Genomic DNA, 18,072 nt, shown 5'->3' with positions numbered 1-18,072 from the left:
CACACATGACTCTTATTATAGTAAAGATTGTCTAGTTACTTATAGTTATTATTTATCATTCTCTTGACTTGGATTTAGACAGACAGAAGGACAGATACACACGGCTCTTATTATAGTAAAGATTGTCTAGTTACTTATAGTTATTATTTATAATTCTCTTGTCTTGGATTTAGAGAGACAGGAAGACAGACACACATGGCTCTTATTATAGTAAAAATTGTCTAGTTGCTTATAGTTATTATTTATAATTCTCTTGACTTGTCTTTAGACAGACAGAAAGACAGACACACACGGCTCTTATTATAGTAAAGATTGTCTAGTTACTTATAGTTATTATTTATAATTCTCTTGTTTTGTCTTTAGACAGACAGAAGGACAGACACACACGGCTCTTATTATAGTAAAGATTGCCTAGTTACTTATAGTTATTATTTATCATTCTCTTGACTTGACTTTATACAGACAGAAGGACAGATACACGGCTCTTATTATAGTAAAGATTGTCTAGTTACTTATAGTTATTATTTATCATTCTCTTGACTTGTCTTTAGACAGACAGAAAGACAGATACACACGGCTCTTATTATAGTAAAGATTGTCTAGTTACTTATAGTTATTATTTATAATTCTCTTGTCTTGTCTTTAGACAGACAGAAGGACAGATACACACGGCTCTTATTATAGTAAAGATTGTCTAGTTACTTATAGTTATTATTTGTAATTCTCTTGTCTTGTCTTTAGACAGACAGAAAGACAGACACACATGGCTCTTATTATAGTAAAGATTGCCGAGTTACTTATAGTTATTATTTATCATTCTCTTGACTTGACTTTAGACAGACAGAAGGACAGACACACATGGCTCTTATTATAGTAAAGAATGTCTAGTTACTTATAGTTATTATTTATAATTCTCTTGACTTGGATTTAGACAGACAGAAGGACAGATACACACGGCTCTTATTATAGTAAAGATTGTCTAGTTACTTATAGTTATTATTTATTATTCTCTTGTCTTGGATTTAGACAGACAGAAGGACAGACACACGCGGCTCTTATTATAGTAAAGATTGTCTAGTTACTTATAGTTATTATTTATAATTCTCTTGACTTGGATTTAGACAGACAGAAAGACAGACATACACGGTTCTTTTTATAGTAAAGAATGTCTAGTTACTTATAGTTATTATTTATCATTCTCTTGACTTGTATTTAGACAGACAGAAAGACAGATATACACGGCTCTTATTATAGTAAAGATTGTCTAGTTACTTATAGTTATTATTTATAATTCTCTTGACTTGGATTTAGACAGACAGAAAGACAGACATACACGGCTCTTTTTATAGTAAAGAATGTCTAGTTACTTATAGTTATTATTTATCATTCTCTTGACTTGTATTTAGACTGACAGAAAGACAGATATACACGGCTCTTATTATAGTAAAGATTGTCTAGTTACTTATAGTTATTATTTATCATTCTCTTGTCTTGACTTTAGACAGACAGAAAGACAGACACACGTGGCTCTTATTATAGTAAAGATTGCCGAGTTACTTATAGTTATTATTTATCATTCTCTTGACTTGTATTTAGACAGACAGAAAGACAGATATACACGGCTCTTATTATAGTAAAGATTGTCTAGTTACTTATAGTTATTATTTATCATTCTCTTGACTTGTCTTTAGACAGACAGAAAGACAGACACACACGGCTCTTATTATAGTAAAGATTGTCTAGTTGCTTATAGTTATTATTTATCATTCTCTTGACTTGGATTTAGACAGACAGAAGGACAGACACACATGACTCTTATTATAGTAAAGATTGTCTAGTTACTTATAGTTATTATTTATCATTCTCTTGACTTGGATTTAGATATACAGAAGGACAGATACACACGGCTCTTATTATAGTAAAGATTGTCTAGTTACTTATAGTTATTATTTATAATTCTCTTGTCTTGGATTTAGACAGACAGGAAGACAGACACACATGGCTCTTATTATAGTAAAAATTGTCTAGTTGCTTATAGTTATTATTTATAATTGTCTTGACTTGGATTTAGACAGACAGAAAGACAGACACACATGGCTCTTATTATAGTAAAAATTGTCTAGTTGCTTATAGTTATTATTTATAATTCTCTTGACTTGTCTTTAGACAGACAGAAGGACAGACACACACGGCTCTTATTATAGTAAAGATTGTCTAGTTACTTATAGTTATTATTTATAATTCTCTTGTCTTGTCTTTAGACAGACAGAAGGACAGACATACACCGCTTTTATTATAGTAAAGATTGTCTAGTTACTTATAGTTATTATTTATAATTCTTTTGTCTTGTCTTTATACAGACAGAAGGACAGACACACACGGCTCTTATTATAGTAAAGATTGTCTAGTTACTTATAGTTATTACTTATAATTCTCTTGTCTTGTCTTTAGACAGACAGAAGGACAGACATACACCGCTTTTATTATAGTAAAGATTGTCTAGTTGCTTATAGTTATTATTTATCACTCTCTTGTCTTGACTTTAGACAGACAGAAGGACAGACATACACCACTCTTATTATAGTAAAGATTGTCTAGTTACTTATAGTTATTATTTATAATTCTCTTGTCTTTTCTTTAGACAGACAGAAGGACAGACATACACCGCTCTTATTATAGTAAAGATTGTCTAGTTACTTATAGTTATTATTTATCATTCTCTTGACTTGTCTCTAGACAGACAGAAAGACAGATACACACGGCTCTTATTATAGTAAAGATTGTCTAGTTACTTATAGTTATTATTTATCATTCTTTTGACTTGTCTTTATACAGACAGAAAGACAGTCACACATGGCTCTTATTATAGTAAAGATTGCCGAGTTACTTATAGTTATTATTTATCATTCTCTTGACTTGTCTCTAGACAGACAGAAAGACAGATACACACGGCTCTTATTATAGTAAAGATTGCCTAGTTACTTATAGTTATTATTTATCATTCTCTTGTCTTGTCTTTATACAGACAGAAGGACAGACACACACGGCTCTTATTATAGTAAAGATTGTCTAGTCACTTATAGTTATTATTTATAATTCTCCTGTCTTGTCTTCAGACAGACAGAAGGACAGATACACACGGCTCTTATTATAGTTAAGATTGTCGAGTTACTTATAGTTATTATTTATAATTCTCTTGTCTTGGATTTAGACAGACAGAAGGACAGACACACACGGCTTTTATTATAGTAAAGATTGTCTAGTTACTTATAGTTATTATTTATTATTCTCTTGTCTTGGATTTAGACAGACAGAAGGACAGACACACATGCCTTTTATTATAGTAAAGATTGTCTAGTTACTTATAGTTATTATTTATAATTCTCTTGTCTTGTTTTTAGACAGACAGAAAGACAGACATACACGGCTCTTTTTATAGTAAAGAATGTCTAGTTACTTATAGTTATTATTTATCATTCTCTTGACTTGTATTTAGACTGACAGAAAGACAGATATACACGGCTCTTATTATAGTAAAGATTGTCTAGTTACTTATAGTTATTATTTATCATTCTCTTGTCTTGACTTTAGACAGACAGGAAGACAGACACACATGGCTCTTATTATAGTAAAAATTGTCTAGTTGCTTATAGTTATTATTTATAATTCTCTTGACTTGGATTTAGACAGACAGAAAGACAGACATACACGGTTCTTTTTATAGTAAAGAATGTCTAGTTACTTATAGTTATTATTTATCATTCTCTTGACTTGTATTTAGACAGACAGAAAGACAGATATACACGGCTCTTATTATAGTAAAGATTGTCTAGTTACTTATACTTATTATTTATAATTCTCTTGACTTGGATTTAGACAGACAGAAAGACAGACATACACGGCTCTTTTTATAGTAAAGAATGTCTAGTTACTTATAGTTATTATTTATCATTCTCTTGACTTGTATTTAGACTGACAGAAAGACAGATATACACGGCTCTTATTATAGTAAAGATTGTCTAGTTACTTATAGTTATTATTTATCATTCTCTTGTCTTGACTTTAGACAGACAGAAAGACAGACACACGTGGCTCTTATTATAGTAAAGATTGCCGAGTTACTTATAGTTATTATTTATCATTCTCTTGACTTATATTTAGACAGACAGAAAGACAGATATACACGGCTCTTATTATAGTAAAGATTGTCTAGTTACTTATAGTTATTATTTATCATTCTCTTGACTTGTCTTTAGACAGACAGAAAGACAGACACACACGGCTCTTATTATAGTAAAGATTGTCTAGTTGCTTATAGTTATTATTTATCATTCTCTTGACTTGGATTTAGACAGACAGAAGGACAGACACACATGACTCTTATTATAGTAAAGATTGTCTAGTTACTTATAGTTATTATTTATCATTCTCTTGACTTGGATTTAGACATACAGAAGGACAGATACACACGGCTCTTATTATAGTAAAGATTGTCTAGTTACTTATAGTTATTATTTATAATTCTCTTGTCTTGGATTTAGACAGACAGGAAGACAGACACACATGGCTCTTATTATAGTAAAAATTGTCTAGTTGCTTATAGTTATTATTTATAATTGTCTTGACTTGGATTTAGACAGACAGAAAGACAGACACACATGGCTCTTATTATAGTAAAAATTGTCTAGTTGCTTATAGTTATTATTTATAATTCTCTTGACTTGTCTTTAGACAGACAGAAGGACAGACACACACGGCTCTTATTATAGTAAAGATTGTCTAGTTACTTATAGTTATTATTTATAATTCTCTTGTCTTGTCTTTAGACAGACAGAAGGACAGACATACACCGCTTTTATTATAGTAAAGATTGTCTAGTTACTTATAGTTATTATTTATAATTCTTTTGTCTTGTCTTTATACAGACAGAAGGACAGACACACACGGCTCTTATTATAGTAAAGATTGTCTAGTTACTTATAGTTATTACTTATAATTCTCTTGTCTTGTCTTTAGACAGACAGAAGGACAGACATACACCGCTTTTATTATAGTAAAGATTGTCTAGTTGCTTATAGTTATTATTTATCACTCTCTTGTCTTGACTTTAGACAGACAGAAGGACAGACATACACCACTCTTATTATAGTAAAGATTGTCTAGTTACTTATAGTTATTATTTATAATTCTCTTGTCTTTTCTTTAGACAGACAGAAGGACAGACATACACCGCTCTTATTATAGTAAAGATTGTCTAGTTACTTATAGTTATTATTTATCATTCTCTTGACTTGTCTCTAGACAGACAGAAAGACAGATACACACGGCTCTTATTATAGTAAAGATTGTCTAGTTACTTATAGTTATTATTTATCATTCTCTTGACTTGTCTTTATACAGACAGAAAGACAGTCACACATGGCTCTTATTATAGTAAAGATTGCCGAGTTACTTATAGTTATTATTTATCATTCTCTTGACTTGTCTCTAGACAGACAGAAAGACAGATACACACGGCTCTTATTATAGTAAAGATTGCCTAGTTACTTATAGTTATTATTTATCATTCTCTTGTCTTGTCTTTATACAGACAGAAGGACAGACACACACGGCTCTTATTATAGTAAAGATTGTCTAGTCACTTATAGTTATTATTTATAATTCTCTTGTCTTGTCTTCAGACAGACAGAAGGACAGATACACACGGCTCTTATTATAGTTAAGATTGTCGAGTTACTTATAGTTATTATTTATAATTCTCTTGTCTTGGATTTAGACAGACAGAAGGACAGACACACACGGCTCTTATTATAGTAAAGATTGTCTAGTTACTTATAGTTATTATTTATTATTCTCTTGTCTTGGATTTAGACAGACAGAAGGACAGACACACATGCCTTTTATTATAGTAAAGATTGTCTAGTTACTTATAGTTATTATTTATAATTCTCTTGTCTTGTTTTTAGACAGACAGAAAGACAGACATACACGGCTCTTTTTATAGTAAAGAATGTCTAGTTACTTATAGTTATTATTTATCATTCTCTTGACTTGTATTTAGACTGACAGAAAGACAGATATACACGGCTCTTATTATAGTAAAGATTGTCTAGTTACTTATAGTTATTATTTATCATTCTCTTGTCTTGACTTTAGACAGACAGAAAGACAGACACACATGGCTCTTATTATAGTAAAGATTGCCGAGTTACTTATAGTTATTATTTATCATTCTCTTGACTTGTCTCTAGACAGACAGAAAGACAGATACACACGGCTCTTATTATAGTAAAGATTGCCTAGTTACTTATAGTTATTATTTATCATTCTCTTGTCTTGTCTTTATACAGGCAGAAGGACAGACACACACGGCTCTTATTATAGTAAAGATTGTCTAGTCACTTATAGTTATTATTTATAATTCTCTTGTCTTGTCTTCAGACAGACAGAAGGACAGATACACACGGCTCTTATTATAGTTAAGATTGTCGAGTTACTTATAGTTATTATTTATAATTCTCTTGTCTTGGATTTAGACAGACAGAAGGACAGACACACACGGCTCTTATTATAGTAAAGATTGTCTAGTTACTTATAGTTATTATTTATTATTCTCTTGTCTTGGATTTAGACAGACAGAAGGACAGACACACATGCCTTTTATTATAGTAAAGATTGTCTAGTTACTTATAGTTATTATTTATAATTCTCTTGTCTTGTTTTTAGACAGACAGAAGGACAGACACACATGACTCTTATTATAGTAAAGATTGTCTAGTTACTTATAGTTATTATTTATAATTCTCTTGTCTTGTTTTTAGACAGACAGAAGGACAGACACACATGACTCTTATTATAGTAAAGATTGTCTAGTTACTTATAGTTATTATTTATAATTCTCTCGTCTTGTTTTTAGACAGAAAGACAGATACACACGGCTCTTATTATAGCAAAGATTGCCTAGTTACTTATAGTTATTATTTATCATTCTCTTGACTTGTATTTAGACAGACAGAAAGACAGATATACACGGCTCTTATTATAGTAAAGATTGTCTAGTTACTTATAGTTATTATTTATCATTCTCTTGACTTGTCTTTAGACAGACAGAAAGACAGACACACATGGCTCTTATTATAGTAAAGATATTCTAGTTACTTATAGTTATTATTTATAATTCTCTTGTCTTGTCTTTAGACAGACAGGAGGACAGACACACACGGCTCTTATTATAGTAAAGATTGTCTAGTTACTTATAGTTATTATTTATCATTCTCTTGACTTGACTTTAGACAGACAGAAAGACAGACACACATGGCTCTTATTATAGTAAAGATTGTCTAGTTACTTATAGTTATTATTTATCATTCTCTTGACTTGTCTTTAGACAGACAGATAGACAGACACACACGGCTCTTATTATAGTAAAGATTGTCTAGTTGCTTATAGTTATTATTTATCATTCTCTTGACTTGTCTTTAGACAGACAGAAGGACAGATACACACGGCTCTTATTATAGTAAAGATTGCCTAGTTACTTATAGTTATTATTTATCATTCTCTTGTCTTGTCTTTATACAGGCAGAAGGACAGACACACACGGCTCTTATTATAGTAAAGATTGTCTAGTCACTTATAGTTATTATTTATAATTCTCTTGTCTTGTCTTCAGACAGACAGAAGGACAGATACACACGGCTCTTATTATAGTTAAGATTGTCGAGTTACTTATAGTTATTATTTATAATTCTCTTGTCTTGGATTTAGACAGACAGAAGGACAGACACACACGGCTCTTATTATAGTAAAGATTGTCTAGTTACTTATAGTTATTATTTATTATTCTCTTGTCTTGGATTTAGACAGACAGAAGGACAGACACACATGCCTTTTATTATAGTAAAGATTGTCTAGTTACTTATAGTTATTATTTATAATTCTCTTGTCTTGTTTTTAGACAGACAGAAGGACAGACACACATGACTCTTATTATAGTAAAGATTGTCTAGTTACTTATAGTTATTATTTATAATTCTCTTGTCTTGTTTTTAGACAGACAGAAGGACAGACACACATGACTCTTATTATAGTAAAGATTGTCTAGTTACTTATAGTTATTATTTATAATTCTCTCGTCTTGTTTTTAGACAGAAAGACAGATACACACGGCTCTTATTATAGCAAAGATTGCCTAGTTACTTATAGTTATTATTTATCATTCTCTTGACTTGTATTTAGACAGACAGAAAGACAGATATACACGGCTCTTATTATAGTAAAGATTGTCTAGTTACTTATAGTTATTATTTATCATTCTCTTGACTTGTCTTTAGACAGACAGAAAGACAGACACACATGGCTCTTATTATAGTAAAGATATTCTAGTTACTTATAGTTATTATTTATAATTCTCTTGTCTTGTCTTTAGACAGACAGGAGGACAGACACACACGGCTCTTATTATAGTAAAGATTGTCTAGTTACTTATAGTTATTATTTATCATTCTCTTGACTTGACTTTAGACAGACAGAAAGACAGACACACATGGCTCTTATTATAGTAAAGATTGTCTAGTTACTTATAGTTATTATTTATCATTCTCTTGACTTGTCTTTAGACAGACAGATAGACAGACACACACGGCTCTTATTATAGTAAAGATTGTCTAGTTGCTTATAGTTATTATTTATCATTCTCTTGACTTGTCTTTAGACAGACAGAAGGACAGATACACACGGCTCTTATTATAGTAAAGATTGTCTAGTTACTTATAGTTATTATTTATCATTCTCTTGACTTGACTTTAGACAGACAGAAAGACAGACACACATGGCTCTTATTATAGTAAAGATTGTCTAGTTACTTATAGTTAGTATTTATAATTCTCTTGTCTTGTCTTTAGACAGACAGGAGGACAGACACACACGGCTCTTATTATAGTAAAGATTGTCTAGTTACTTATAGTTATTATTTATCATTCTCTTGACTTTAGACAGACAGAAAGACAGACACACATGGCTCTTATTATAGTAAAGATTGTCTAGTTACTTATAGTTATTATTTATCATTCTCTTGACTTGTCTTTAGACAGACAGAAAGACAGACACACACGGCTCTTATTATAGTAAAGATTGTCTAGTTGCTTATAGTTATTATTTATCATTCTCTTGACTTGTCTTTAGACAGACAGAAGGACAGATACACACGGCTCTTATTATAGTAAAGATTGTCTAGTTACTTATAGTTATTATTTATAATTGTCTTGACTTGTCTTTAGACAGACAGGAGGACAGACACACACGGCTCTTATTATAGTAAAGATTGTCTAGTTACTTATAGTTATTATTTATAATTGTCTTGACTTGTCTTTAGACAGAGAGGAAGACAGACACACACGGCTCTTATTATAGTAAAGATTGTCTAGTTACTTATAGTTATTATTTATAATTCTCTTGACTTGGATTTAGACAGACAGAAGGACAGATACACACGGCTCTTATTATAGTAAAGATTGTCTAGTTGCTTATAGTTATTATTTATAATTCTCTTGACTTGTCTTTAGACAGACAGAAAGACAGACACACACGGCTCTTATTATAGTAAAGATTGTCTAGTTACTTATAGTTACTATTTATAATTCTCTTGACTTGGATTTAGACAGACAGAAGGACAGATACACACGGCTCTTATTATAGTAAAGATTGTCTAGTTGCTTATAGTTATTATTTATAATTCTCTTGACTTGTCTTTAGACAGACAGAAGGACAGACACACACGGCTCTTATTATAGTAAATATTGTCTAGTTACTTATAGTTATTATTTATAATTCTCTTGACTTGGATTTAGACAGACAGAAGGACAGACACACACAGTTCTTATTATAGTAAAGATTGTCTAGTTACTTATAGTTATTATTTATCATTCTCTTGACTTGGATTTATACAGACAGAAGGACAGACACACACATAGCTCTTATTATAGTAAAGATTGTCTAGTTACCTAAAGTTATTATTTATAATTCTCTTGACTTGGATTTAGACAGACAAAAAGACAGACATACACGGAAAGACAGACAGACATACACCGCTCTTATTATAGTAAAGATTGTGGCAGCAAGCAATACTAGTATTTTGTAATTGGCTTTCAAGGAAGAAACTAAATATAAATCATCAATCTCTATTATCAAGTACTGTTTTGGTGTAATTCAATAGTTTCACACATCATTTCTTTTGAATTTTATGCCAAAAAAGCTAGCTACTCAATATTTAGCATATTTTTCTATTTTTCAATATTACAGTATCAATGAAGGAAGAACGGCAGATTGAAAGTAGAATCCATCAAGTGGAGGACAAAAAGACTTGATAGAAACAGGTTTGAATATGAGATTATATCTACTGATGAGTAATTACTTAGGGACTGAATAATTTCATTACTTTATAACCCGTGCGCAAGTGTCATGACTATTTAATAGCAAATAATATGTGAAAATTTGTGTGACTGACATTGCTTCATAATTTCTATCATGTACCTCAACTGGTATTCAAGTATCACAAATTAATAGAGAGAGTTTTTACATTCCTAACATGTACCGAAGAACCAGCAAATCATACAACTTCCAAGGATGAATATTTTTGAGTTGTCTGTTCAACATTTGTTGTATAGCCAGACAATACATTGGTTGGATCCAAAGTTTTTGTTAAAATTACCTGTTCATTTTTAATAGTTTCTCTTATTTGTAACGTTGTATGTTTACTGAGGATGTATTTCCATTTTGCGCCAAAATCAAGCAAAGAATTTCAGTTTTGTAACCAGAAAAACCCAGAGGCTCAGCAATAAAGTCATGATCCCGCTTTTCAGTTTGAAAATGCGTTGCCACAACAACAGGATGCTTCAATAGAATTTCAATCAATTCTTCACTTGTTATAACGATAGCATTTAATTAGTATACCAGGTGAACTAATTATAAGTACATTGAATGTCACCATTATATCCTATTAGTATACCTCATATTATTATTACACCAATGTACATTGGATGTCACAAATATACGCTGGGTATCACTATTATACACCAGGTGTAACTATTGTACACAAGGCGTAACTATTTTCCACAATGTGTCACTATTATACACATGTTTTGGCTATTGTACACCAGGTGTCATGTAGATACCCTTTGAAAAGGGTTGCTAATTTTAAATTGACCAGTTTTTGTGATTTTTAACGGCTGTTCGTGGAGACCATCTTTAATATGAAGTCTCACTATTTCCACTGATAACAAATATCTCTGTAAAGTTGCTACAGCTCCTCATTTCCATGGCTTAGAGTCACCTAATGAGACATAAACATTTCAGAAAACCTTTTTATATTGTGTTATGATTTGTCTTCCCTTGCTAGAATATCTCATAGTGACCAATAAGAGCTGTTTATTCAGTAAATATTATATAATATAATAACGAGTGTGTCGTATGTTGTAGTGGCATTTCTAGTTTTGTAGGTAACAGCCTGTGAGTAAATGGAGCTACCGCTGTGTTGGTATTTACAGGTTATATCTCCACAAGAGATTGTGGAGAGGATGTTTGAGGAGCAGGTACTACCTAATAATAGCTATGATAGTGTCAATAACTCTCTTTATTCATTTTTCACTTATGACTAAACAGTATCTTAGTAAATATTCTGTCATCTTCTCTCACTTTTATTATTTGATAAACCATAAGAAAACTGCTAGCTTCATTATTCAAAAACTAAAATTGAATAGTGGCGTTTACCCTAAAGCATCCTTCACCTTGTAGATAGCAAAGAAGGTAAGAGCAAAAACCATAGAGATTAACAACAGATATCCAAGAGTAAGCCGACTGCAGCCCACTCTTATGTGCTTACCAACTGATGGTAAAAAGCTCTACCTATTTCCTGGCTTCATTCTTTTACCCACAGTGTCGTATAGTTTCACAGTGTGAAACTATACGACACTGCATTTACCAACTGAATGATAATAAAACACTTTTGATTGGCTATCTTATCGCAAGCTTTTGCACAGGAGTTATTGTGTATAGAAGACAACTTCCAATTTACTTATATCGATGTGTTCTCATTTGTTCATAATGATATTGTGAATGATCTATTTAATTATTATAACCAGGTGACTGGTATCAACCATTTAATAAAGCTTCATTTGAATCTGCAACACTCAAGGAATTTGCCAATACAGTATGTTATTTTTGTCTATGATGTTATACAGATAGTTTCAGTGAAAAGTTCAACAAAATTAAAATTCAATAACTTTATGACAATCACACATGATTACTACTACACCGACTTATGATAAAAAGTTGGCTCATAATCTACCATCTGTATTACTTAACTAGTCAAGATTTTATTAAGCAACTGTTGAATACATATCAGAATACTTAGGTTCGTACCAGTCAAAATAATGTTTCAGAAAATGATTAAATGATCGAGAAATTTTAGAAATTTGAGAGATGCAAGAAATAGTGTTTAGAACTTAGGAATTCAACCACCTACATGGCTTTTCATTCAGACCTGGTATATTTGTTGTAAGTTACTAAGTAAAATAACGCAGTACCAGACTGCCAGCCGTGACACTCCAAAACCTCCCCTTATGTCACCCTTACTCCACCTCACGTTTTACCAGAAAACGCCGTAGTGCCAGACTACACCAGTAGGGTTACTCACGAGTCACCAAGACTCAGAAGGACTCTTAACAATCCTTTTTCGCTACGACAGCACAGAGTCACAAGCTACGCGAACGGAGCTTGGATTCCCAATGACAACATGGCCGTTTTCTCTCGTCCGGTGGCGCATGCCCACGAACCCTTCCGAGCTATCGGCGGGCACCACGTGACTAATAACTCACATTTCCCCCAGCTTTTAAGAAGCTACCAGCTATCCCTCATAGTCATCCAAATACTGGGGACGCCGTCGCTCTCGCTGCGACCGCCTGAGCATTAACGGTTGAAGCTCAGGTTCATCAGGATCTAAATCCCCGGACGGAACCCCAGCAGTCTGAGGCTCACCATCCATGTTTTGAACTTCATCCTCAGCAGTCTGAGGACCGTCCTCCACATCCCCCTCCGAGACCTCAGCCACCTCACAGGAATGCAGCTGAGGCGGTGGGGGAGCAGCAGAACCGCGTAATCTATCTAGATTAGGCCGGCCGTCTTCGGCCAGTTCACGGATGCCGTTTTCCCTACTACGGTCAGTGCCAAACCGCCGTTTGCGGACATCCCTCACATGCCTCGGCATGCCATCCACGCACACGTTGTGCTTTGAAACGACTCCGGTAATCACTCCCGGTGCCCACTGCCTAGTGCACGACGGAGTCGAGGGTTTCACCCACACCTCATCGCCGACAGCAAACTTGCCCTGACTGACCTCATCTAACCCACGTAGATTGACGTCAAAAGGCACTCGCCATGAGTATCGATACAGATTATTCGAGGGTACCGAACCCCCATCTGTACCCTTGCGAGGCGTGACATTATACCAGAACGTCGCCTCCTCGGGGCTAATTCTTCCCCTCTCGGCAATCCTCTTGATTGTCCGGTGATTCCTCTCAACGATTCCGTTGCCACTCGGGGCGTAAGCGGCACGAAATCTCAGAGAAATCCCCCACTCGTCAGCGAACTGTGCAACAGTTGCTGACCTAAACGCCATGGAATTGTCCATTAACAATTCGTCACACGGCCCTCGCTCAATTACGATCGTGCGTAACTGAGCCACGATGTGCGCTGCCGTCTCACTTGGCAAGCGGCGCCAGATAGCGAAACGTGACGGCCCGCAATCAACCATGGACAGGAACACCTGGCCGCCATAGTGAGTCACGTCTATGGCCACCCGGCACCAGTTCCCCTCGACAGCCAAGCTGCCTGTTTCCACGAGGTTCTCACCTCTCGGAGCCGGGTCAACGCGCTGACAGGCCTCACAGCCAGCCAGCTCGCGTTTGACCTGCTCCCGTGTCAAGTCACTGCGTACTTGCTGAGCAAGGTACAGTGTTCTCTCGACACCCAGATGGTGAGGCAAATGAGCCGCCCACACAGCATCCCCGAGGGTCTCGCCGGTGAAGATGGCAGCAGCCATGCTCTCGGCCTCGCCTCCACTCATCCCACGATGCCCGAGCCACTTCTTGGGCACCCTCGTCATCCTATCCGCCTTGTTCTCCACAGTAGGTACAAGACGCATAGTGACCGATAAGCCGTACTCGGTGATCGTATCACGGATCACCCCCAGCCGACGCTTCACCAGCATCTCTGCAGCACCTTTCGTGCGAACACGATTGCGCCCGTCAATTGTATTTGACATCCAATTGACAACTGTGAGAGAGTCAACCGCCAAGGTGAAGGTCTTGAACCCCCACGCAATAGCCAGGTTAACACCTCGTCCCACAGCTTCCAATTCGGCAACATTGATGTGTGAATGGTCTGACTTCTTCCTCAGCCACGACGCATCCTCAACAATGCTGCCATCAACCTCGATTGCCACACCGAGGCCCAGAGAGCTAGCATCTGTCCACACAACGACCGAACCGTCCGGTCTTACGTGCCACGGACCCCTAACAGGGTCCTCCTGGCATACCCTTGTGTAAAGCTCACTAGCTAGCGAGCGGACCTCCTTTTCACCAGGGGCATCCCAGGCTCCGTTGCATCCCAGCCGCTTCAAGAAGCTGCAATAGGGCCGCAACCACCCAGCCACTGGGTAATGACCGACAAGTCGGCCACAAAACGAGAAAAGCTCTCTCTTAGTCAGCCCAGCTGGCTCAAGATGAATTTCGGAGAGTGCAGTTCCCCTCGACATCTGCAAATGTCCACGAGCATTTCCCTTTAGAGAAATGCCCAACAACCGACCGCCATCAAGGCCCTCCGGCTCTTTCGTCGCCAGTCCATACTTAGCAAGGTGCTTCCTCAGCTCCTCCACGCCAAGCACAGACTCCTGCACCACTATATCGTCGATATAGTGGTCAGTCCCTCGTCGGACCCGCTCGTCGAGCGAAAGAACCTTGCCTAGGATTTTGGTCATGATCCTAGGCGCACACGAAAGCCCGAAGCCTAAACGTGTCAGCGCATAAGGGACCCCCTTATACTTCACGACCTGGTATTTCCACAGGTCCTCCGAAACATGGATTTGTAGGTATGCGGACTTGAGGTCAACTACCCCAAGTCTGCCACGCAACTGTCTCCACTTCCGGATTTTCTCGCCGCACACAGCGACCGCGTCACCTCCCGTGTGACTCTCGACAAACGCGTTCAGCTCACGGTAGTCCATGACCGGTCGCACTTTGTCCTTCGTTGGTTGGAACACAGCCAAAAGGGGGATAATACCCTCAATGGGCCGACTCCACCTTTTCAACCAACCTTTTGAGATCCAGCTCTCAATTTCAGCACAGTACCGCTCATGCAGGTTAGGTGCCCGAGTACACTTGTACTCCGCGACCCGGGTCTGCAATCCTTTCGGAGATTCCCCGGACCACCGCCAGCTAACGGTCCATCGGCCTTGGGCAAAAGTGGCAACAAAATCGGGGTCGTCGACTCGCAGTGACACCAGATCACCACCCAACCCCGACAACGGTGCCACCCTTGCCACCCCGCATGCGCAGCCAGCCCCAGTATCCTGCCCAGCAGGTACTCCACAGCATCCATTCTGATAGGGTTTCCCCCACCTGACCGAATACTTCGCATCACTTCCTCTACGGACAGTGACACCTCCCATGTGGTCAATGACGTCGCCACCCAGCAAGCAGTCAACCCCAAGATTGCACAGCTTGTCCATAACGAGTGCCGTAACGCCGAAACAGTGTCCCTGTACACCGACGACCACCCGACACTGACCCTTCACATGAGACGCCTTACCATCCGCTGTCAACAGCGGGTGGCTCGGCCTAAGTCGGGTTGAGCCTGTCAACACCTGCGGACTTACCAGAGTCCTCTCGCTTCCAGTGTCAACCAGACACTGAAAACCGCAACCATTCAGAATTGCTCGAACGACCGGCATACGACTGCTCGTCGTAGGCTCGCCAGTCGCCCCGGACAGCCAAGGACTGTCCCGCAGTACACTCTTACTGCTTACATGTGACCTCCAGCCTCCCCCTGTCACGCCAACGCCACCTCGGGTCCCCCTGATGTTATGGGACCCCTCGTAAGCCTGGCTTACACGGTGTCCATATGAGAGGATGCGGCGCCCCGAGTTGCATCCTCCTGATGAAAACCCAGCTCATCCTCCGTGAGCCCTGCCGCCGCCCCAGGCGGTGGCCGTACAGGACAATCCCGTACAAAGTGATCCGTGCTGCCGCACCGGAAACACCCGACCCTCTTGCCAGAAGAGGTCTTTTTCGCCCCCGTACCAGACGAAGGCCGCTTAATACGTGGGCAGTCCTTCACCCGGTGTGGACCCCCACATCGAAAGCAACTGTCTTTGCTTCCCGGCTGCTTGCTAGAAGCAGCCCCCAACTGCTTGCCAGAAGCAGTCGCCGGCCGGTTACCAGAACTGGCCGCTGAGCTAATTGTTGAGGGGCGACCCTCAACAGCTCTCCGGGAAACCAACTTTCCCCTCACTCGGTTCAGCACTGAACCAAAGTCAGCAGTATACGCCTGATCGTGCGTAACTGCCCACTCGTAGACTGACTCGGGCAGCCCTTCATAGAATTTGGTCCTAAAAACCAGGTCCTCCAGCGTCACCCCCAGTCTACCGCCGAGCCGCTCCAAGCGGTCCAGGTACACGTCAACTGTCTCCCCGGATTCGAGTCGACAGCTGACAAAGCGACGCCATGCCTCCTGTCGAGGCATGGCGTACTCGGCAGTCAAAACTGCCTTCACGACATCCCACTGGGATGCGTCGCCCACCCTCATGCGCCCATGCACTCTGGCAGCAGTGCCATCGAGCATGTACGCAATCAGCGTGCACGGAGCAATGTGCTCCAACTCACACAGTCGCTCGTACTGCGAGAGCCATGCGGTTACCTCAACCGCACCATCACCGGCAAATGGCTGCATCTGCCGGCTCAGCCTTTCTAAAATAGGCCCTCGTGCCTGGTTCATCAGATTCGCTAAAAAAGCGGCATCTAAAACCAGTGGCACTGTTACAGCGCCCGTGGCGCCCTCGGGTGGCTGACCACCTCCGCCATCGGTAGATGGCTCAGCCTTTTGGCTGCTCCCGGGCGCGCTCATGGCCCGCTCGTGCTCACCTCAGCCCAGCTGAGTGGCACCACCTAACAACAAGGCAAAGTAAATACAAATATATAAGTCGAAATAGCTTGTAAGTTACTAAGTAAAATAACGCAGTACCAGACTGCCAGCCGTGACACTCCAAAACCTCCCCTTATGTCACCCTTACTCCACCTCACGTTTTACCAGAAAACGCCGTAGTGCCAGACTACACCAGTAGGGTTACTCACGAGTCACCAAGACTCAGAAGGACTCTTAACAATCCTTTTTCGCTACGACAGCACAGAGTCACAAGCTACGCGAACGGAGCTTGGATTCCCAATGACAACATGGCCGTTTTCTCTCGTCCGGTGGCGCATGCCCACGAACCCTTCCGAGCTATCGGCGGGCACCACGTGACTAATAACTCACATTTGTATATCAAGTTTTATTAGGAGCATGACTGAGGTCATCAGAAATAGGGGGCGTATTTATTGAGGAGTTGTCCCACTTGTCACGTTATCAAAAGAGTCACTAAATTTACTTTTAGTAATTCCGTTTAACGCTTTTTATTTACAGTAACCCAAAATCTTAAAACTTTTCAAAGTTTGTTGCAAAGCCCGTTTTTGTGAATAAGTAAAACTAAGCTAGAGTAAGGTCGATCAATTTCTATTCGGGTTTTTTTTTTCTGGCATGTGCAGCGGTTAGTTTAGTATGAGATTTAAACCGCATTTCTGAATTAAGGTATGGACTACTCATGCAGTGCTGAAATTTTTACGTAGTGTATATGATTATTTTCTTGTCATACAATTTACCGCTTTTAGAAAATACTTCTGACTCATATAAAGTTGTACTAATGCAATGATGTTTGGTCTCTAGCCTATTTTTATAAGGTTTTTGACTACATACTGTATAATAAAA

General features: G+C 38.2%; 1 protein-coding gene and 1 pseudogene across 1 annotated transcript; one reads left to right on the top strand and one right to left on the bottom strand.

Annotated features, from left to right (window-relative positions):
• LOC137404818 (fumarate hydratase class I, aerobic-like) overlaps positions 1 to 11,955 on the top strand; it is a 191,712-nt pseudogene extending 179,757 nt beyond the window's left edge.
• Positions 11,956 to 12,901: 946 nt separating this feature from the next.
• LOC137404816 (uncharacterized) lies at positions 12,902 to 16,003 on the bottom strand. The gene has a single exon (XM_068091046.1). The coding sequence runs from the start codon at positions 16,001 to 16,003 to the stop codon at positions 12,902 to 12,904; it is 3,102 nt and encodes a 1,033-aa protein (XP_067947147.1).
• Between the last annotated feature and the right edge of the window lie 2,069 nt (positions 16,004 to 18,072).

Source organism: Watersipora subatra, chromosome 9 (genome assembly GCF_963576615.1).
Source record: "Watersipora subatra chromosome 9, tzWatSuba1.1, whole genome shotgun sequence".
NCBI lineage: Eukaryota > Metazoa > Bryozoa > Gymnolaemata > Cheilostomatida > Watersiporidae > Watersipora > Watersipora subatra.
This window is presented reverse-complemented; position numbering and strand designations above follow the sequence as displayed.